This window comes from Prunus avium, chromosome 5 (genome assembly GCF_965620075.1).
Source record: "Prunus avium chromosome 5, drPruAviu1.hap1.1, whole genome shotgun sequence".
Taxonomy (NCBI): Eukaryota; Viridiplantae; Streptophyta; class Magnoliopsida; order Rosales; family Rosaceae; genus Prunus; species Prunus avium.
The window spans coordinates 26,576,765-26,599,079 of record NC_142288.1 but is presented as its reverse complement, the minus strand read 5'-3'; the positions used below and the strand labels follow the sequence as shown (position 1 = coordinate 26,599,079).

Below are 22,315 nucleotides of genomic sequence, written 5' to 3'. Positions count from 1 at the left end.
TGCAGTCATCTTTATAAATTAAGCAGGATTCATCCTAAAGAGATTATTCTTAGTGAAAAAGACTGGAAACTATTATTTGGATTTGAACTACAATGACATTTTGTCATAAGAACAAAGGTTTGGATGTTTGGAATAGGGCCTCGGTACATTATATGCATTATTATGGACAAGTGGTTTGTCAGTTCCATGGTGAGAACATCTCTAACAAGGCTTGGAAGTTGAAACTATGACATTCCCTATTATTAAAGACCATGTCCAAACTCAACTGCCACAGAACGAGTATAAATCACTAACCATTGAACTAGTAGCAACACTTCGCGTGTATGCAAGTCTCTTTTCAAACCAGTCAGCTGGTTGCAAGAATCTCTCCAAGAAAAAATGATGCATGACAGGCCTGCATGAGGTGTGTCAATTGAATTAAGAGGTTAACAAGTTAAAATTTTGGAAAACTAGGTGTTCTCCATGTCAAAGACAGGTCTGAAATACCTGAACTTCCTACAAACTTCCTGGAATGCCTTGCGCTTGTCCTTTCCCTGTCAAAGACCAAAGCATTTATGCAAGTTTGTTAAAGGTGAAAATATGCTTTTGAATGAGAGTACTAGTATGATAACTCTAATCTGCTCTGTAACATTTTTTTTGCATTCGTAAGTTGTGAAACTCAAAATAGAATTGTTAACTCTAGCTCTCTCTCCAAGACATCTACTATCCATACTATTTTGTAACACCTACAATATTGGAGCTAACGTTAAGCCTAGCATTTCACTTTACACATAAGTGAAAGATCTAATTATAAGTAAAGAAAACAAATAATATTAAGCCCCATATATGCATAAATTTGAGAGACATGAATACAATTTTGGTATTCAGACATAAATGTTTGTCCCAAAAAAAGGTGTTTCCAAACACTTCGTACAAAACTTTCTAGGTTTAGTGAATAGGAGAACACCATCCTTTATTATTTATGCCATTTCAATTAACTGGTTTTCTTAAATCACAAAATTCTTCCTACTGTTACAAATTGTAAGCAGTGATACTTGCATTTGCCACATGTTCTCGGCATTTATGAAATGACCAGTCCCCCACTCCATAGCGACCATGGGCACCTCCATTTCTCATGCTGAAAATTGAAAAAGGAAAGTTAGAAAAACCATATTATTCAATAATTCTAAAACCTCAAGTAGGCTCTAAAAGATGGTACCCATTACCTTCCTATAAGATATTCACCAAGAGGAAGAGTGCCATTAACCCATTCAAGAACACCAGCACTTGGAGTAAATGGAACTACCTATCGCATCAAGAACATTGCGATTTCAATAGGTAAAAGAATTAGATGATAAAGATTATTGTTAGGATTTTATTTTTTATAACAAAACCGATGCATATGCAGTCGGAATCAATAATGCAATTTTTGCGCATAAGAGTTCATTGATTACTAAATCCTCAAAATGCATAAAGGAATTATTGAAGTCCCATCCCCATCAGATATCAACTTCCATCCCCCTTTGGGATTCAAATATCTCTATCTTAATAACATGAATACTTAAAGAGACATGATACAGACCTGATTACATGCATGGAAAATTTCTCAATGGAAATTTAAACTGTGATGTTTCAAAAATGCAAAAAAAAAAGAAGAAAAAAAGAAGAGGGTACTAATTCCTCATGCACTAGAACAATCATCCAAAAAGAAAATTTTGGTGATATTCTTCCTTTTCACCAAATTAAATATCAACCTTCCCCTTGATCATGATGGGATCTGATATGTCGTTATGTGTTGAAGAAATACCTTGTATGTGCGCACTCCTAATCTTCTTTTCCATGTATCCCGGTGGTTCTGTAGAAAGGTGTTGACTAAACCAAAAAATTGTTCCATTACCTGTAAATTTATAATGAATCTTATATATGTGAAAACATGACAGAAGCATTTGTTCCTAAAAGGAAACAGGATACTAAAACATTTATTTTAGGAAAAAAAAAAATTAGAAACAAGCAAGACTCCAGAGAAGACAAGGACTCATAGCAAAGCTAAGTAAAGACTAAAGAGTAATATTACTAATGTTCCATGTAACCTCACATAGCACCGATCCCACCTGAAGAGTGGCAAGTAACTAGACAACAAAAGTTGTAAGGGTACCAAATTAAGAATAGCATGTTCAATGCACTGTTTTAAAGTAGGAATGGACGTTTGGGAATAGTCAGGTAAAAATTCTGAAGCTTCAGTGCCTTTATCAGAAAGCTTGAACTTTTACATACTGTCCCCAAAGGAGTTAGATGGCAAGACAAATAATATAGACAAAAAGATATGCATTTACAGGCACACGAACGCACACCCAGCCGACATACAAACACCGAATAGAAACTCTTACAGCATCCTGTCTTAGATCATCATTTCCAGATTTTGCCAGCTGTCTGTACCTGCAGCCATCAGAACCTAGGCATTCGACCACCTTTGGAGCATTTATACCATTCATTACCCTGTATATACACCAAAATACATCAGAACGTAGCATCTCTTATGGTAAGAAGATTATAAAAAGACATATTGATACGGAATTTCATAATAATGCAAAGACATACATAACCGAATCCCCTAATCCTTTGAAGTAGGGGAAAGAGCCTTCATGGTATTGACAACTCTGGTCAATGGGAAAGGTAGCTGTCACAACAGGCACCTGCCATTTCATCATAAATGCAAGCCTACTAATTAGTTAAGAAATAGATGCAAAAACCAATTAAGATGCCACATCACCTAATCAGTCTATTCAAATTGGAATTTTCAAGTAATAAAACAAGAATAACCTTCACTTCCCAAAATACCATTGTTTATCATAGAAAGATTTCACAGTATCAATCATCACGTCCCTATCAAATTCCTAAGTACAAACTATAATAGTGCTGTACTTACAAGTTCCAGCTGTTGAAGATTACGCAGTTCTCTTGGTAGCATTACCTTTCTATTGGTATCCTGTTGACACAATCTAGTCAGGTAGTAGCAGACAAAACTGTTTTAAGGCTTTTCCTTCATCATAGGAATGCAACAAAGTTATTGAATTAAGATATTAAAAGACTAGGATCAGTAGTAATGTGTAATTAGGAAGAAGAAAAGCTCAACTTGATATCCATTTCACTAACCTCTCTCTTTGTTTCTAGTTCAGCAAGTTTGATATAGATCTCTACCATTTGTTTCATCTAATAAAAGAATGCATCCATAAATATATCTGTACACATTTTTAGTTCATATAGATATAACAATAAATTAAGATAAATCACTTGATCTGGAAAAATAATGCAAAATACTTGATTTATCATAGCTCCGTGATATGATGTTAACTCTTGTAAAAGATTCTCTGCTGCAAGCTTTTTATCCATATCTACCACAAATGAGTTCCTACTGCGCTGCTTGTCCTTGATACGGTCACCATTTGCCAATGCTAGAAGCTAGTGCAAGTACAGATGGGAAAGTAAAATATTCAACATTATTTCAATGCATAAAACAGGTTGACAAGACCATATTCACAATGAGCACGATTGAAAAAAGCATGGTACTTGTGGTGCAATATTGGCAATGAGAAGGTTTTTGTTTCCTATTTTACTTACTATAGCAATTCATACAGAAATATGAAACCCTTGTATGCATATTACTCAAGAACGAAACATGCTTGGAATTTCAGGCCAGCTGAGGCCACTAAAATTAATCTTGAATACCTGAAAGATAGTATGGTATGGATGGTCAATAGCCATTTTCTTTACAAGAGAAACCAAGGCAAACTGCACATCCAATAATTAGAATCAGAATATACTCCCAACTTCTTAAGGAGCCAAGAATATGAGCTCAATGTGAACCTGAAAATTACGAGGTCCAGGGCAATCCTTCAAGCTACCCACTCTCGAAGCAATTTGGTATACTAAAGGGATGAATTTGTAAGACTGAACCTGTAAAAGTATTGGATTACAAATCAAGCACAACTCTTATATAGCATTCATAATCCAGAAACATATGTGTGTGTGTGTGTGTATATGTATAATATATATATATATTACTTTTTTACAGAAAACTATAGAAATTTGGTTTCTATTATTTCAAATATTGATTAATAATATTGTTCTCATTCACAACGTACCTCAGTGATTGCAGTAAGCATGCTGTCTATAACATTTTTTCTAGAAGAGAGAGAGAACCACAGGGAAATTAGCCGAAAAACCTGAAAGCACGTGTTAGCCCCTCAATGGCATTATACACTGTTCAACAATAAAATATATCAATGAGGATGGCTTTTATTCGTGTAAAACTTTCCATTTAATCCAAGGCAAACAATTTTTGTTTTCTGCTCAAATTGAATAAAAATTAACCTCATGCAAAAGTAATCAACATTAAGGGTCAGAGACTCCCAGGACCATTCACTACATAATTATAGTGCTAGATTAGGTTCAGTTGGACATAGACGTTGAAAGTAAGTGCATACCACTCGCACATCATATTTGTCGCCAACAACCAAACAACGTTGATATCCCTCCAATGCTAGGTTAAGGAAATTGTCCCCGTCATCCTGAGAAGTTAATGAAAACAAATACAACCGTTAAAAGTAGATTATATTTTTACAAGTCAATTCCCGTAGATATGCTCACCACTCTCTGCATTTTACAAAGGAAGCCCAGATTTTAGATCCAGATGTCCCACAGATTATTCACTAGTTGTTAAAATTGCCCCTCCCAACACAAACCAAGGTATAACAACTACCTGAAGTTTTTCGGCCTCCTCCTTGTCCATTGCAAGTTGCTTTTGCAGCTCTTGAATTTTGACAGAGTAGTCAATCTTCTCCCCCTAAAATTATATATGGAAGAAGAAAAAAATGCCATGGAAACTTGGCAGGTTATCCCCATGGTACCTATAAACCAAAATGGCAAATAAGGAAACATAATAATGGTTTGAATTTACCTTTGTCGAAGATTTTAGCCGTTTAATAAGTGCTTCCAATTCCATTGTCTGTGAAATTGTCAATTACACAAAATTGCTCAAAAACACTGAACTTGAGTAACTTTGAGTTCTTGTTCTAAGTTATTCTTGAGTACCTTGTGTTTCCTTAAACGCATGGCTGCTTGCCACTCATTAGAGGTTAGTCTTTCCTCATAACTCCTAAATAGAGCATCTGCATAGTGTGCAAGATGAAAATGTGTTCGGCTTTGTCTATCTCTGGACTTCTTGTCTGCAGCCTTCTGATTCTCAGTAAGTGAAACAGCAGGCTTCAAATACTTCTCTAAAATAGTTCTCGAGCTGAATTTATATTCCAGACAAAGAATTAAAAGAAAAATCAGTATATCTTCTATTCACATCCAAAATCAAATTAATCAGTAGTTAAGATTTTCTATAACTTGCTAGATCTAGTCTCTGCCAGCCACTTCCCAACCAAGCGATGAACATCTGAAGACTCTTCATTTGACAGGAAATTTTGTGAGACATATTTTGCGAGGCTGATTGCCATCTCATGCTGACCTTGGCCACGCAAAAGCTTAGCTTCTTCAAGCTGCCAAGAAATAAAAGTCGACTTTTGAAAAAGGATGACAGAAACATTTAGACAGACAGACACATTAAAACCAAATTTATTAAAACAAACCAGAAAAGGCCGCAAAGTGAAACATACACTCTTCACAGATTCAGAGAAAGGACTATGAGAGAACATGTTTCTACTGAACAAATAAAGCATAGCAATAACCTTGCACTTGAAAATGAAGTTTAAGTAGAAGCTATTAAATTCTGTTTTGCATGTTGTTTCCATCCACCCAGACATGGAAGCAACTCAGAAGTTTGTTGGAAAAATCAAGTAATTGTGTAAAAGAAAAGTATCAGGCAACAGTTCCCACAGATCTTATAAACATTCAAATCTAGATGGCGGGTTACATGTGAAGAGAGTGAGCCCGCCATTAAAAAAGCTTAACAATGATTCACAGTCCTAAGACATTGTAGCTGATGTTTGAATAATTAGAGACAACAAAAAAGAGGATATATTCTCAAATGTGAGAAAGAAATTAACTTTAAGGGAGATATTGCAGGAAGTCATTATTTAGAACTTGCCTGCACTCTACAACATCAAAAGTTGTCCACAAAAATTTGAGTCTTGCGACTACAGATGTAGTAAAGCAGGATCTATAGTAAAAAAAAGAAATTCTCAAATAGGAGCTCTTATATGTACTCAAAGCAGGTTAAGAATTATAAAAACTATGTACCCTTCCAAGCCAATATATGGACGAATCTTGCTCTCCTGATTCGACACAGAGGAACTTAAACTCATGCAGAGCTGCAGCTGCTTGAGAAAATCTAGAACCCTGTATAACAAGGAAAAACAGACAAGGAGATATCAGGAAATGGGGTTAAGTGGATGGTTCTATGATTATGAAATGCTGAAAGTACCTTACGGAGGGTAGATGTGGACTGCAGAAGATGTTGCACCATACAGTCCCTACAACTTAAGATTTGAAGTAGAACTCGCCTGAACGCTATCAAAGGCTCTAGTAAATTCATGTGTAACTGGGTCCGTTCCAAAATGGAACTCCAATCCATGTTCAGCCAAGATAACTAATTAAAAGTAAAAGACTATGTCAGGCAACCAGGCATTTGTGCATGCACATATATATATATCTGAAACTGAGGTAAATAAAATTAATCACATATGAAATTTCTAAACCATGCTTTATGATTTCACCACGCATCTATAAGAAGAAACCTTAAATAAGCCCAAACAATAACAAAGAACATAGATTAGGCTCAATCTTCTTCTAATGTAAATACAGCTATCTAACATGTTACTACTACGCAAAAAAATAAAATAAAATAAAATAAAATTACAACTTCAATATATACCAAATCTTAATTAATACTTAGGGCACTGTATAACCTATTTACGGGAAAACAAAAAACTAAATCATCATTTGAATAGAAAAAAAAGGTCTTTATCCTATCCAAGGTCCCTGGCCTAAATGTTCTTGAACACTTCAAATTTAATTCTGTTTATGGTTTGCATGAAATATTGTTTTGCCTATACATCTGTAGTATAGGTAGCTCATCCTCTTGAGCTAGTATATTGGGAAATGTCAACAGGACTACCAACCACTAAATCCTCATTTTTGGTGCCAGAGTGGTGCATGAAGTGAAATTAACTTGAATTTTTTTTTACTAATTTAATTTTCAATAATTGTATGACATAATTTAGAAACATGATAATCACATGTATCATTTTGCAGCCACTTGTACTGATCATCTACCAACAAACAAATGAAGGCTACTTAATTTATTTAATCCATCATTGTAATACCTGATTTATGGTAGGGATTACAGGTTCAGAATTCACTTCTTCCATCTCTGGATGAAAATTTATACCCCCACCATAATGAGATGATGTCCAACGCAAATCCCAAGCCATGCCAAGATGATAAAGGATCTGTGCAAGGATACATAAGTTTAAGAAGAAGAAAAAAAGGTATGATTTTTCTTCTTCTTTTTTGGTAATAATATTTAGAAAATATGTAACAGGTTTTTTCTGGTTCTCATGGCATGTAAAAGTTTACCCAAGCATAATGAATCGACAAATTAAATCATTAAAAAAAAAACCTTGTAATGGACAGAAATGACATATTTAAACTATTTATAAGTATTGCATCCAATGCAATAATTAGCATGAAAAAAGTACTGATAGACACCAAAGTTGGTTCGGATCGAAAGAATGCTGTCCATGTAACTCTCTACATCTTCGAGATGTGTTGCTACTATCAAGATTGACTAAAATCAGACCAACTATCCAAACAGAGACATCCAATAGAATTCAAAATCTGGAACGTAATGCCAATCTAATGCCTTTGTTCAATTACAAATTAAGATTTGGAATGAACCTCTTTCCTTGACAGAAGTAATCCATGCTTCAAAAAATTTAGCAGCAATGGAGGCCAAAAGTGAACATATTAAGGAGCACCTGCCTTTTATGTTTATCACATACCTGGAGCTTAATTATTGCTGAATATATGTGTTCAGTACTTTCTTCACTAGCACGAGAAACACACCACACAAGCTCCTGACACATATGAACACACAACATAAGTAAAATTACACAACGTCGAGTTTGTAGGAGAGACAAAGTTGAGACCCATCTCACCTGCTTTGAGTTTTTCAGCTTTCCGTGAAACTCATTGAAATCTCCCTTTTTCAGTGCCCTCAAACAACTGACCGTTAACAAGGATAAACAAACAGTCTTAGATACTTCAAGACTAACATATATGTTTTGTTTTCTTCACTTGTATGGCACGAATATCTCTTACCTATGCAAATTTTCATTAAAATGATCACTTTTGATGTGCATACTTGATGACACAGAATTATTCCCAACGTGAAGTAAGGAGAAATCCCAGTTTGCAGTACGCCAAGCAGCCTCATACTGCAAATAGTAGATCAACAACATCAAGAAAAATGGTACTTGTAGCATTAAACTAGCGAGAAAATTTGCTAACCAGAAAGCCAAACATGTCATTGATCGGGCATATTTAACTAGTTAAGATTGAAGACCTGCAATTCAGTAAACTCCAGATCATGATGAAAGTGTCCCTTCCGAGTTGTCAATCCTTGGCAATACAAATCTAGAACATGCATACAGCCAGTTTGCTGCAAAGATCTAATCAGACCTTTATAAGGTTTCCTCTGCTTCATCGCATTTTCCAATGTGGGATTGGATAAATGATCTGTTGGTTGAGTCTCTTCCAGTGACAAATTTCTGGAACCAAAATCCACTGGTACCAAGGAAGCTGAACGTACTTGCAAGTCATAATACTCAAGGGCCTTGCTCCAGTTTCCCTCATGCTCGAAGGTAATGATTTGAGAGGTCAGCTTTCATTGCCATCACCACAAAACCAGAAAAAATAATACAACTATGAGAATATACTTATGTTCTGAATATAATATCTCAGACATTCTAAAGTGCTCTCAATATCTGATGATTCCAATGAAACTGGATGGCCAAAGTCATAATTGGTAAGACTACATAACAGACACAACTAAGCATAAATTCACCTCATTGCAAAACCATAATTTTTGCTAACCTTGTGTGACTGGATGATCCCATATAAGCTGTCAGGTTCATTGATCTGAGTGACAGCTGCGACAAGTATTTCAATATGATGTGGCAACTGAAGAGCAGAAAGACACAGAACAGGAAGAGGAAGTCAAAAGAAGCACCGATTAAACAGAAGGAGAAGACAGAACAGGAGAACAAACAATTCTTCCCATATGGAAGGACCATATGTATCTTCCATTTTGGTATATTGTTTTACAACAGACCACAACTGTAAACAAGATCTAACATATCAGCTCATTAGAAAACAAGTACAAAGCTCACTATATCTGTGTAACTAACCGCTTCAATGTGGGAGAAATCTGGGCTCCCCAGTGTGAGGTTGTTGAAATGCTCTTCACACCAATGCTCCACATACATCACGGCAGTAAAGTAATTGCCACAAATCTATGAAGTATACACATCCTTGTCAAAGCTATGGACTTATGGACACTTACTAACTAAAGAAAGTCGTTTGGGCACAGACTTGGAATTAAATTATAAGAAAAAGAAATGAAATAGGAACTGTTCAGAACTCACAACTGCTGACTTGGCGACGATAAGATAATCAATAGAAAGCCAATAAACCTGGGAACATATTTAAATTATCAGATAAATAACAAGAAAAAAGAATGGTTCAGAAAATATGTTTAACAAGCCTTAAACTGAACCAAACACAATATTTAAACATAATTAACTCCATAGAGTAAGGCAACAGATAACAGAATATCTTTGAACATATGCACAACACAATACCTTGTCCCATAAAGATGTCGCAATTGCCGTTCCACTTAACATAGGACCTGAATCTCCAGTCTTTCCAGGGGTGGAACGGGATTTGGAGCTATAACTAGAAGGCTTAGCACTCTACAAACCCAAAAGGTAATAATTAGATTAGTGCCATCTATGTGAAATATTCTCGTGACCAAAGTACTTGGATGAAAAAAAATATGAAACATACTTTGCACGATTAAATTAGTAAAAGATCACTGTCAAGACCACCAATAGACCTCCCTCATACTTCATTCAAAATTGGCAGCAGCAGAACGTAGTATTGTCTAATCTATTATTAAACGTACATATTATAGAAACTTAACTGCATCAAATGCAAGCAGAAAATATCCAAAAAATTCAAATTTTAGAGGTAATTTTATTTTAAGGTTATCTTCAAAACTTTTTCTCAAACATCAACAAATATCTCTCAATCTTATTCTTGGCTCCATCTCTCATATCCAAAATGGTATTAAAATAAGAAGAAGGATGTCACACTTTGTTACGTGAAAGGGAAAAGAAGGCTGTTTCCTAGATTGGTAGTAGTTTAGTTCTTGGCAGGAATAGGAATGATTGTGCTGTTGCAATGCAATTTGTATTATTGGGGCGAACACCTTTTCCACTGGGTTTAGAGCTTTGGAGTTAATTTGTGACAGGAACCGGATTGGACTTTTTGCATCTTTATGGGTTTCTTCGTCCAAATATTTGACTACCCTTAGTCCAATCCTTCTTGGTAGGAGAGGAGTGTTGTATTATGGACCGTATCTTGGGTAGTTGCTGTTTCTAAGTTTTCATTTTGATGCTTGCGCTTTTTGCCTGACTAAGAGATATTTTCATGTATTATACTTCTGGTGTCCTGTCTTTGTAGGATGAGAGGAGTTTCTCTTAGACTGTTGGTCCACTTGATTGTACTCTTCACCTTTTCTATTGCAACTATTCTGCTTCCTATCCAAAAGAAAACACACGCACACACACACACACACACACACACATATATATATACCATACAACGATTTTTCGTTTATGGCGAGAAAATTAAAGTACTTAACAATCTGAAAGAAACTTAAACTAAAAAAAATGAAATCATTAGAAGCAAGTACAAAATAGTTTCATCGAATACCTTGGAAATTTCTGCCTTCGATGGCAACAAAGAAGTTCTTTGCATCACATGACATAACCGAAGTTCATTAAGGGCATTCAACCAAATTTGAATTGATTTGATTAACGTATTAGAGTCTGTAAATATATATTCCTGCACCTGCATACAAAACATAGGCAACCAATCAAATCAATAATGTGCATAACAAGAACAAGATACAGCAGACGGGAAACAGACCTGCAATGCTTTCAAATAGATAACTAATAAAATAAATAACTCAATGAGGACTAAGTTACGAAACATTGAATCAATTCATGTCTTTAGATTAAGCCAGCATACCAAATCATCTAAATTTACAATCCTGAATAGCATGAAGAATAAGAAATAGCCCATTCAACTGCCTCACATTCTCAATCTCATATAGGTGTCTCAACCACATCACAACTCCTCTGAAATAACACCAAGTTTCTTCCAATAAAAGTTCCACCTCCCAAACAAGTAATAGAGTCTCCCAACACAACACTTGCCCCAAAATTAAGAGACAATCAAAACAAGTTTCCTATGACGACAGTCTCTTTTTCAGTTTCTGCCACCCATAAAATGAAAACCTTCCAAAACATGAAGCACCAAAAAGGTAACTTAATGCCACTAATAGTTTTAACTTTTAATGTACAAATGGCAGAAACGAGAAATTACAAATCTCAAAACGGAGAAACATCACACTAAAATTTAAAATAGACCAAAATACATTCCAGATTCAACCTGTAAAGAGATTAATTTGAGGAGATCAACATCCATATCCTTCCTTCCAGCAAGATTGACAACAAGGCTTGGTAATAGAAGCTCAGCAACTTCAGCTTTCGCCAACACAACATCCTGACATAATCTGAAAGAAGCAGGAAAAAAAGATGACCATTCTGACCAACACATCTAGATCAATGAACCCTTAACAACATACGATATCAAAGATAATACCTCAGAATCACATCACTGCAATAGCCAATTAGTGAGTAGACAAGTTGACAAATCCATGTATCAAAAGTTTTACCATCTGTCACCCATACAGTAGAATTCTCTAATGGAATTGCTTCAGCTGAAAATGAATTTAAGGAACTATTACATGTTGAACCGAAAAACCATTAATGAGAACCACACAACAGCAAATAACCCAAGTAAAAGGTGTGACAAATGATATGAATCCAAAATTGAAGGTATAAATCAGCATGATACAGCTTGGAAGGTATCATGAGAGTTGAAGTCACAGAGTCACTCACGCATGAAAAAACAATGAGATTTTACAACCAGTGATAAATAAAAAGGAAGCCCAGGCAGTGTCTGGACCCCTAGGGCCACATGAAGCAGAAAGCATCAAAAAGCCTAGCTAAACACTACTAAGACAACCTTTAACAAACAGTTTAAATAACATTAACCACAATTTTGAATATCACTATAACCAGAAATGAATACGTATAAAAAACCAGCACCAGCGTTACCTTTAAACTTAATTTCCAGATCGAAAAGGAGCTTCTCCACCAGCTCAATATTGACACCCTTTGAGTGAACCTGGAAGACAAGAATAAATTACACGATTTTTCCATTGAAATAACATCATCCACACTATTATAACTAGGTATAAAACTTAATTCCACAACTAATAAAATAAAATAAAGAGAAAAGCACAGTTACCTCAATAAGAGACCTCTCATAAGAATCAAATGACAACATAGTACTTTGACCCCTTTGAGTTGAAAGAACTCCCTGCTTCCAGGAAAAAAAGCACATTATAGAACCCCCACAAAAATCATCAGATTATAACAAGTAAAGCCAAAAGAGAAAGAAGAATGGGGAGGGGGGAGCAAACAATAGATTTAAAGTTCCACGAGCAAATAAAAATTCACACTATAAGTAACAACAGCATGCATAGTTTTATTGTTTAAAAAAAAAATACAGTTCCTGGACAAGTAGTAAAAGTTTTCCCAGGTATAGGCTCAACTAGTTGATACATACGACAATAACCCACACACTTGAAGCGTTTTGCTAAGTGAAACAGTAATATAGCAATAAATTTGCAGACTAGACTATTACAGTCATCGAAGCTCATCATTTTCAATCTTAAACAAATGTAGGATCCATGCACCTAATCTATGGACAATAATATTTACTGAACCAAAACAGTTAAAATGCCCCGGACTCCACCTTGTAAGGATTTTATATCTTTAGGAAAACATTGCCTCCTTCTCACCTTAACCTTACCTTACATTTCACTCAGTCCTCCCCTTTAATGAACTAACATCATTCAAATATATTATATACTTATACTTCCCTCAATCTTGCAAATTTGCATACACCCTTAAACTTATTACTCTTGTCAATATAGTCCCTTGACAATATCCATTCAACACTAATTATCCCTTGTCTATCACAGCAATATTCTTATATTCTGGAAATTTTTATTTTCTTAAGCCTGAACTTGTATCATGATTGACCATTCACAATAAAGAATTGCTAAGAGAGTTCAACTTTGGTGCCACCAATTTTTCAGCATAGAAATGAATGTGCCCGGCATAGACAGGTTGTGATCAAGATTGTGGTTAGAAGGGGGGACCTACAGATCTCATTAATCATAGGAAGTGTGCCACAATTCTTCACTTACCATAAGACATACTCATAATAAGTTTGCCGTTAGTCCTCTTAAAGTATAGAACTTTGTATACAAAATTAAACAATAATGAACATATCAGCGACCAGTTATCAAATTAATTAAGATGAAATGGTCAAGACAGCGTTATCATTGAATGAAGTCTGACAGACTTGAAAAGAGGGCAAAGTCAACTGGGCATCGAAAGACTCACCCGAAGAGCTTGAGATGTCATATCAACTATTTTAACGGAATCATCCATCAGGTACTTTTTCAGAAGTTTCAAAAGTGCAACCACAAGTTCTTCAGATAAGCCAGTATCCATCTGAAATTTGACTTCTGTAGAAGAGTCGTGACTAAAAGGTTGGTAGACATGGATATCACTAGAGTTTCCTGGAAGACGAAAAACAACACAATGTGGGTCCCCAATACCAACCTGCATTTTTTGGAAAAGAAAAGGAAAAAGTATTATTGCAGAGTTCAATGTGCAGAAGAAGAGATAATATCAGTCTAGCAGACGTACCCTAGATATGAAATCAGAGAGCAAAACTCTAACAGTGTTTGTATCATCCGAGCCACACATGCGGACCAGTGTCCAGACAGCACTGATAATTTCCTGGTCACAATGCCAATATGTATTCTTTTCACTTTGAAATGTCTCACCCAAAAGAAACTTCTTGTGCAGTGCTTGGAGACTGCAAGAATGTACCAAGTTCACAGAGAATCTTATTACCAACAAGCAATGTAAGAAGAATTGGATTACAATTCCCGAAATTAAAATTGAAACATTTTAAAGTTCAACGGTTATTAAAATCATCAAAACAATTTTGTAGTATATTCCTCAAAAGTGATTGTGCAATTTCATTCTACAAATGACAACATGTAGGGTTAGAGAACAAGACCACAGAAGAGACAGAAAAGAAGGGGAAACCACCTCCACAGAAGTAATCTTGGCGGAAGGTAGCAGGATCTCTTAACAAACTGGAAAAAGTCACAGTAAATAATTCAATCAGTGAGAAAATATTTAATGATATTTGGATTTCATTAAAAGCAAAGTAAATCTACACTGATGAACTTTGTTGGTTTACCAGTATTTCCAAAAGCTTAAGCTGTTAGAATGTGGATGAACTATAAATTTTATATATTAACACTCTTCATCATATATGGGACTCTCTCCACCACTAGAGAGCCTGACACATGGAATCCAACATAAATTGGAAGGTTGCATCTGTAGAGACTTGAACTCAAGATGCCCGATTCAAATAACCATGAACTCTCAAAACTAGCGTAGGATAAGCACCAACTATTATTTTCATATTCTACATACAAAAATCGATATTATATACCTTAAACGCACAACCAAAAATAAAGAAGATATTATATACCTTCAACAAATGATCTCGTGGAGAGTATGCTCGGCATAAATCCTGATGGAACTTCCGAATCCCATCAAAGATATCTATTTCTGGGAAGGGCTCCAATTCCTACCACAGAGAAATTACACAAATCAAAGGGTATAATTCCGCCAAAACCAAATTAAGACTATTTAAGAGGTGAAACTTCATTGTTGAGAAGTCAGAAACGGTACTCTGATGTAATCATAAAGAGATGGATCAGAATCCACAGTGAGCTCGAGGAGCAAAGATAAGACTTGGGATGATCTGCTGCCAGATTGTTCTCCCTTAGCTTCAGAGGGAATGCAACATGCCACCAACTTTGACACTAAAAACTGCATCAAAACACAACATGAGTGTAGCAGAGAATACTGAAAGGGGTCTTTTTTTTGGGGGAGATGGGGGATTGAAGGTGGGGCCCTAGGGGAGAAGATGTGCGGATGCAGAACATCAGATAGACATACAGAGTCAATAAAGGGACGCACCTGAAGTTGCTCACCCAGAACACTGATAATTTCTTTGGATAGATTACTTTTAAAAGTTTTCAGCAATGCAGAAATGATACGACAGCATTGATCTTGTAAAGCACAGCAACCAATGAATTGACCAACCAAATTGAAAAGATAACTGCATCAAACATCAAATAATTGCAAAAGTAAGTGCATATTAAATTATATAGTTAAAAAACGTCCAAAAATTTTTCTGTTTTCAGTGTTTTCACTAAGGACTACCATTATATAACATAACATCGGTTTTCCTCTTCCATCCTATATGGAAAGAAAACCGCACACAAACACCATTAAAAGATACGAATATCATATTATTTGCTTTAACATTAGAAAAAATAGGGGATAATAACGGAACTCTGCCCACTTAAGTGCACCACTATAATCTGCAAAAGGCATCTGCATTCTTTTTCGAAAATGCTAATCCAGTCACATAAGTAACAAATTAATTAGAAGCTTGTATGAATTGCTTGAACAAACGTTGTTTTAATTATCTAATGATGGATACTGATAATGTAAACTTACTTGGAAGTGCTTGCAACAGCAGCTCTATACCCAAGAATATCTATAAGCACCTCAACTCCAGTCAGTCGGTGACATGTATGCCTATGGTGGGCTGCCGCTGCAATCTTATGATGCAGTTCCACTATAAACTGCAGAACCACAATAGCAATTCATTTCACAAAATGCATTGAACATGCCAACTGAACAAGAGAATTGAATATAAGGGGAATCCCATCATTGGCATAAGGAGATATCCAAAATAGCATTTTACCATGAAAACCCTATCTGGGCGAAAAATGTTTATCTTGTCAACAACACAGACACTTGTAGCATCATCCTCCCTACACATAGGGTCATTAAGAAAACATTTTAAGCTAGAATTTTCAGATATGTAAACCGGATAAATCAAAGAAAATAGTGTACATCTCCAAAAATCCGTCAACAACTGTCTGAATTGCACGTGCAATCGCGTCCCTAGAAAAGAATGGAACTGAAGGGTTTGATGCAGACGAGGAAAGAGACAGAATGTGGCTGACAATAGATACCTATAAATGTGCCAAGGAAGAACAACTATAAGAGATTAAAACCATCTAGTTAATTCTGATGAACGAAAAAATACGACATAAATATGTGAAAGGTAGGGCAATCAATCCAAAACCCAATTGAATCCACATAATCAGTAGCAAACCATATTTTTCTTGATGAGTTTGTCTCGTTCATTCTCAGATATCTGAGCAAGATGCAAAATTGAATTCTGAAGCACATCTGCTCCCTTTTCCCACCCAGATTTCTTACTGCAATGCAATGCCATGCAAACTGAAAAAATCTGCACGAAGTGATTTTTCACCAGAACTTCCAGAGGTTGACAAGCAATCTGGAATAAAATAACCCTGTGAGACTAACAACTTAAAGGGGTTGACGACAAATATATATATATGTGTGTGTGTGTGTGTGTGTGTGTGTGTGTGTGGTGGACTAGAAAAAAGAAACCAAGAGTTGACCACAAATAATGGATGATGAATAGGGAGATAATCTTGTAACCTAGCTAATCCATCTACCACAGATAAACTTTGAGGAAAAATTACGTAAGTGTTGGATATTTTACAGGTCACCCAACAAATGGGAAAGGAAAGAAAATTCAAGATTTATCTTACCTTAACAACCCAGCTAAAATTTTCTCAAGGGTTGGAAATTTACAGGTTACCCAACAAATGGGCGAGAGAAAGAAGGTTCAAGATTTATCTTACCTTAGCAACCCAGCTGAGATTGCAGTGATCCCCATGCAGAAGTAGAGCCGGAAGAAGCCAATGGCAGCAATACTGCATGAAATAACTAGGTTCGGAATCTGATACAAATAATTGCCTTATCTGCAAAGGAAAATTGTAAACTAATCAGATTGGACATTTATGGATATGATATTCCTATGCAACAGTTGGTCTGACAATGCAGTACCAGGTAGCACAAAAAGTTAATTGTGAAGGCACACCCAGAATTGTTTGTAGAACACACACCGTCGCATGTAATTGTCTTAAATGTATAAGCTACAAACATTAGCAGCGTCAAATCTAAAATAAAAGTTTAACTTTTTAAAAAAAAGAAGACAAATTAACTATCAGCAACCAACAAGATAGTTAAGCCAATGACACTAACATCGTAAGTGCTATTCTAGTTTTTTTGGTAACAAACATTAACTTAAATAAAGATAAAAAGTAAAGAAAGGAGGCCAAATTGTCAACCAAAAAAAAGAGTCTACCAACAAACTTTCAGCAGTAACAGTACAATTAAGTCAAAACTCCAACACAATCCAAACAAATCAAGCTAAAGGGGGCAATGAAGGCCACAAGGACGCCAAAAATCTGCTCCTTTTCCAAAGAAAATCCCGCTCCTCCCCTTATCCTAAAAATTCCTGTCATTTCTTTCCATCCCAACAAGCCAAAAAACTGACAAGACTGAACTGCCAAAGAAGTATCATCTTCTTCTTACTTAGCATCAGCCCCAAAATATCCTCTGTCAAAAGGTAGTAATCTCCAGACAAAATACCCACAACTCCAAACACTTGTAGCAGCCTTCTCCAAATTTGATAGGTGAGAGCAATTCGAAAATTTATAATCTATACAGTCCACGTTTTAATAGCACAAAACGCAGATATCAGGCAATAGACAAGTATTTGGTCTTGAAAGATGAATCTCCTTGATAAACGTCATTCTAAAGGCACCCCAATTTTGGACCACTTAGAAGAAGGAAGGATAACTGTGAAAGATGAATTTCAAAGGACAAAGAAACTTGCTTCACAATCCTGGAATTCCACCCGTTCTACTGTACTCAGTAGTTCTAAAAACAAAACATCAAATTGAATCCTACTCAAGAGTGAATCTCCACAACCATTTGCATAAGAAAGCCATTCCTTATCAGTAAGTTCCCGATAGTTATAACACAATTTTGTGTAAGCTATTGCACTAAACCCCAACTAGTTAAATAAGCTCTCCTTCATCTTAACGAATAATTCAGGAAAATCCATATCAATAACAAGCTTGGCTGCAAAATACGTCCTTTAGTAAGATAAGGCGTAGCAGATGCAATATTTATTAGCAAGATTCCCTACATATTTTTGGAGAATAAAGGAACCTACAATTTCAGCAGGTCATACACACAATTGAAACAAAATAAATAAGATCAGTGTACAAATGAGCACATTACCTCAACAAGAGCAGCAAGGCTTACACCACAAGCAATCCAACAAAAGAGAATTGATCCCATAAGCTCCTCCAAGTACTGCAAAATAAATTTGGTTAAGTAACTAAAGTTTCAGATTATTGAAAGTCTTAATTTGATCAAGATGATTGTTGTTATGAACAAATAACTTGTGCAAACTGTTTGCTACACCAAATGCCAATAAAATAAAATAAAATAATAATAATAATAATAATAATAGAAATAATTATTACAATGGTAATAATAATAATAAGGGCACTGCGAAAATCACTTTCCAATAATAATAATAAAACTTGTGATAATTTTTTTAAAGAAACAAAATTTTATTAAAAGGCAATGAAAAGTAAGAGTGAGCAAGAAGTCCACCAGAAAAAAAAGAAAAACAGATTACAAGAGAATTGCAACAGAAAACTACAACAACCAAGTTATCCTATAGCAATGTTCCAATTAGTAAAATAAAAGAGAATGTAAGATCCCTGAAATCTGACGAAACTGAAACCCAAAAAGACAACAAAAACGTCATCCTCTCCCAAAGCTATTCCACCCCCACCCCCTTTATATTGTCAAATATCCTCCTGTCCCTCTCCATCCATATCACCCAACAAAAAGCCAAACCTGCAGCAACCCCAGAACGAACTAGCCTTCTTAACTTTCCTAAAAGAAGCATGAATTTCACTAAGCAAAGAGTGGGCACCCTTCTGGAATTACCCAACAAAATAGTCATAATAATAATTATAGTAATAATGCAAGGAGAGAACTACAATTATTACCTTGAACCTAGTTGTATAATGCAGCTGCCTGGAGAGATTATCAAGTACTACGACAACCAATTCCCTGAAAGGAGGGGAAAGGAAAATCTTTACAGATCAAAGAAATATAAAACGAAAAAAGAATACATCATAATGGTGCAGATATATTGCTTGATTGGAAGGCTGCAGTGTCTTGATTAGGATTGGGTTTTTTCTCTAGTTGTAGATCTCTGTACTAGTTTTCTTGTTTCTTTCTGTTATTGGTGGATTGCTTATCCACTTTTCTGTATGGTTTTTATTTATGAAATAAAATTTCTCCTTTTCAAAAAAAAAGAAAAGAAAAGATAGTGCAGATATTGTACCTCTGACCAGGATCAATAGCAGAAACCACACATATCATGAACACAGCCTGCATGTGCCATGGAGATTACCAAATGAATACAAATGCACACAAAACAGCTTCTTACAATGTCATAAACTAAACAAATTTAATCCATATACAAATGAATTCTAAAAGACCAATGACATTTTTGAATCAATTCTGCATACTCCATTCCAACCTAACAGAAATTAAAACTACTTCTGAGGATTCTTAGTAGCCACTTCTACACCTTTCCATAAAAAAGGGAAATGAAATAAAACACATGCACACACATACACTGTAAATTCTATTCTACGTAGGTGCACTGAACACCTTCCATCCATCTGAACACTCTAATATGTGCACACACAGTATGCAGCAGTTGAGAATGTGTTTAGCCAGATTGACTGTTTCTAATAAAATAAAAAAAGATAAAAATAGAACTACTCCGTATAATTTGAGATGACTTTAGCAAGGTTGACAACTTTGGGTATGTCGCAAATACTTTATATAAAGTGACTACAGTCTATTAATAACATAATGGACTTGATTGGTAGATGTACAGTTTTAATTGTCCTGCATTCACCCACATTTCACTTACTTTGGATTCTTCTTCCTTTTTTGTTTTGTTTTTTTATAACTTTTGCACACACAACATTCTTCTTTGCTTTGCTACAAAGTTATTTTCAGAACTATCATCTGGGAGAATAATTTAAATAAAGAAAGTCAACATATATACCTCAAACTCTATTTTCTCACTATGCAAAGCAAGATGCATAAGAGTGATAATAACAGTTTCCACTGTGGGACGAGGCTGTGGACCGACAGCTACCACCTCACTTGCAGCAACAGGTTTTTCTTTTGAGGGAAACACCAACAACACACCAAAGTTGGAACTAGAATAACAAGCACAAATAGATGTTAGCAAATTAAAATACTTTATGTTAATATAAAGAGTAGGCAATGTAAAGCCCCCAAGAGGGAGCTTACAATAAATAAAATAGAATGTAGGACATTCACAGCATTAATGTCGGTTGTACCCTTTTCAAGTTCTAGGTGGGGTAGGCAAGATTTGTTGAGAAGAATACAAACAAGCGCCACAAATAATCATAGTCAGCATGATATGAAAATAATTTAAGTCCAAACTCACCAGATATCATGGAATAATTCCTCATGTCCATCCCATGTTTGGAAAAGAACATCAATTCGTCTGGCTAGGGAGAACCGAACTCGATAATCAGGATCTCGGAGCATCAACAACAACCTTTCAATCAGTGTCTGGTAAAAGAGTTACACCACAGCAACCATTCAACATAAGAATAGACGGAAATAATAATAGAAAGTTATGCCTGATAATTATGACAAAGAGTAAGCATTTCAAGAGCAAGCAAATGAACTGAGGTGCCTATTAACATCCGAAAGGTACACTTGCCCAACATAACACCATAAACACTTAGTAAGGAGCCAATACTATATTAAGCAATGGCACATTTACACACAATCTTTTTCTTTTTGACAAGAAAAAAAACTTATTGAAGATATAATAAATTAGTACCAAAAAAACAAGATGGACAAGGAGTCCATTCAAATCAAACACCCAAAATAAAACTTAAAACAAACCCATACCAAATTGGACCAAACAGACTCACCTAAACTAAAATGGCAGACCAATCCAAGGAATCCTAATTGACCACCAGTTGAGTTTTTGTAGTTAAATATTACCACATTAAAATTCCCCCGAACACACCATACCTGACACCACATAAGCTCCTATCAACCTGCTCCATCCGACTTTCCACAAAAACCACTTAGTCAGGACTCAGAAGTTTCTTTCACCCAAAGATCCTTAAAACCCTCCTTTTATTCCAAGACCGTGATCCCTCACACTCTAACTTCAATTTTTCATTAAGTGAGATCACCAACCAACCTATTTTCTGTCAAGACTACCCCAGTTAACCACTTCCAACCATATTAAATTCAACAGTTCCTTCAACTTGTCCCATTGTTTCCCTCTAACACCAACTCTGTCCCTCTTTTTTCTTTTTTTTTTTTTTTTTTTTGATAAGAAACAATATTATTCAATAATGAATAAAACACCAACAATACACGAGATGGCCAAGGAGGCCACCACACAAACAGAAAGGTAAAACTCTACACTACAAAGCTACGGCTTTCCACTCTGTCCCTCTTCTTTGTCCACCTCCCTAGAAAATTCATCCATATTTCCTGCATTTAGAGACCCACTATGAACTACTAGGTTGCAAACCTTAGATGGTCTAACTCCTGACTCCCCAATGCCGAAAATCTCCCCTTGTGACCCCTGGGAGAAACTCTCATGCCTACACAAAACCTCAGGACAAATAGGACTTGCAGAACCAGAATTTGTCCCCTGAAGCCCTTTATCAATGATCCCCACAAGGTCCATGTCATCAGGCATTGGACACTTGGTGGACATTTAAAACTTATAATAACAAGCCATCATCACAAGTGAA

At 35.6% G+C, this 22,315-nt stretch overlaps 1 protein-coding gene across 1 annotated transcript in view; it reads right to left on the bottom strand.

The window, feature by feature from the left end:
• ATM (Serine/Threonine-kinase ATM-like protein) overlaps positions 1-22,315 on the bottom strand; it is a 35,333-nt gene that overhangs the window by 2,188 nt on the left and 10,830 nt on the right. The window contains exons 25-74 of the mRNA XM_021970265.2: positions 20,974-21,101; positions 20,563-20,719; positions 19,825-19,871; positions 19,484-19,547; positions 18,699-18,773; positions 17,249-17,368; positions 16,690-16,875; positions 16,425-16,546; positions 16,273-16,342; positions 16,023-16,150; positions 15,477-15,618; positions 15,186-15,326; positions 14,983-15,081; positions 14,532-14,578; positions 14,121-14,292; positions 13,812-14,033; positions 12,646-12,717; positions 12,453-12,522; positions 11,935-12,052; positions 11,722-11,845; positions 10,981-11,118; positions 9,846-9,956; positions 9,630-9,677; positions 9,393-9,497; positions 9,079-9,165; positions 8,549-8,866; positions 8,305-8,420; positions 8,142-8,208; positions 7,986-8,060; positions 7,308-7,433; positions 6,407-6,571; positions 6,223-6,321; positions 5,371-5,522; positions 5,071-5,272; positions 4,937-4,984; positions 4,739-4,822; positions 4,464-4,547; positions 4,122-4,202; positions 3,844-3,933; positions 3,706-3,768; positions 3,298-3,438; positions 3,133-3,189; positions 2,906-2,965; positions 2,578-2,672; positions 2,367-2,475; positions 1,787-1,876; positions 1,206-1,285; positions 1,039-1,117; positions 487-533; positions 295-394 (exon numbers count right to left, since the gene is read on the bottom strand). Of these exons, the coding sequence (XP_021825957.1) occupies positions 295-394; positions 487-533; positions 1,039-1,117; positions 1,206-1,285; positions 1,787-1,876; positions 2,367-2,475; positions 2,578-2,672; positions 2,906-2,965; positions 3,133-3,189; positions 3,298-3,438; positions 3,706-3,768; positions 3,844-3,933; positions 4,122-4,202; positions 4,464-4,547; positions 4,739-4,822; positions 4,937-4,984; positions 5,071-5,272; positions 5,371-5,522; positions 6,223-6,321; positions 6,407-6,571; positions 7,308-7,433; positions 7,986-8,060; positions 8,142-8,208; positions 8,305-8,420; positions 8,549-8,866; positions 9,079-9,165; positions 9,393-9,497; positions 9,630-9,677; positions 9,846-9,956; positions 10,981-11,118; positions 11,722-11,845; positions 11,935-12,052; positions 12,453-12,522; positions 12,646-12,717; positions 13,812-14,033; positions 14,121-14,292; positions 14,532-14,578; positions 14,983-15,081; positions 15,186-15,326; positions 15,477-15,618; positions 16,023-16,150; positions 16,273-16,342; positions 16,425-16,546; positions 16,690-16,875; positions 17,249-17,368; positions 18,699-18,773; positions 19,484-19,547; positions 19,825-19,871; positions 20,563-20,719; positions 20,974-21,101 (5,421 nt within the window). The remainder of the gene's footprint in view (positions 1-294; positions 395-486; positions 534-1,038; positions 1,118-1,205; positions 1,286-1,786; positions 1,877-2,366; positions 2,476-2,577; positions 2,673-2,905; positions 2,966-3,132; positions 3,190-3,297; positions 3,439-3,705; positions 3,769-3,843; positions 3,934-4,121; positions 4,203-4,463; positions 4,548-4,738; positions 4,823-4,936; positions 4,985-5,070; positions 5,273-5,370; positions 5,523-6,222; positions 6,322-6,406; positions 6,572-7,307; positions 7,434-7,985; positions 8,061-8,141; positions 8,209-8,304; positions 8,421-8,548; positions 8,867-9,078; positions 9,166-9,392; positions 9,498-9,629; positions 9,678-9,845; positions 9,957-10,980; positions 11,119-11,721; positions 11,846-11,934; positions 12,053-12,452; positions 12,523-12,645; positions 12,718-13,811; positions 14,034-14,120; positions 14,293-14,531; positions 14,579-14,982; positions 15,082-15,185; positions 15,327-15,476; positions 15,619-16,022; positions 16,151-16,272; positions 16,343-16,424; positions 16,547-16,689; positions 16,876-17,248; positions 17,369-18,698; positions 18,774-19,483; positions 19,548-19,824; positions 19,872-20,562; positions 20,720-20,973; positions 21,102-22,315) is intronic.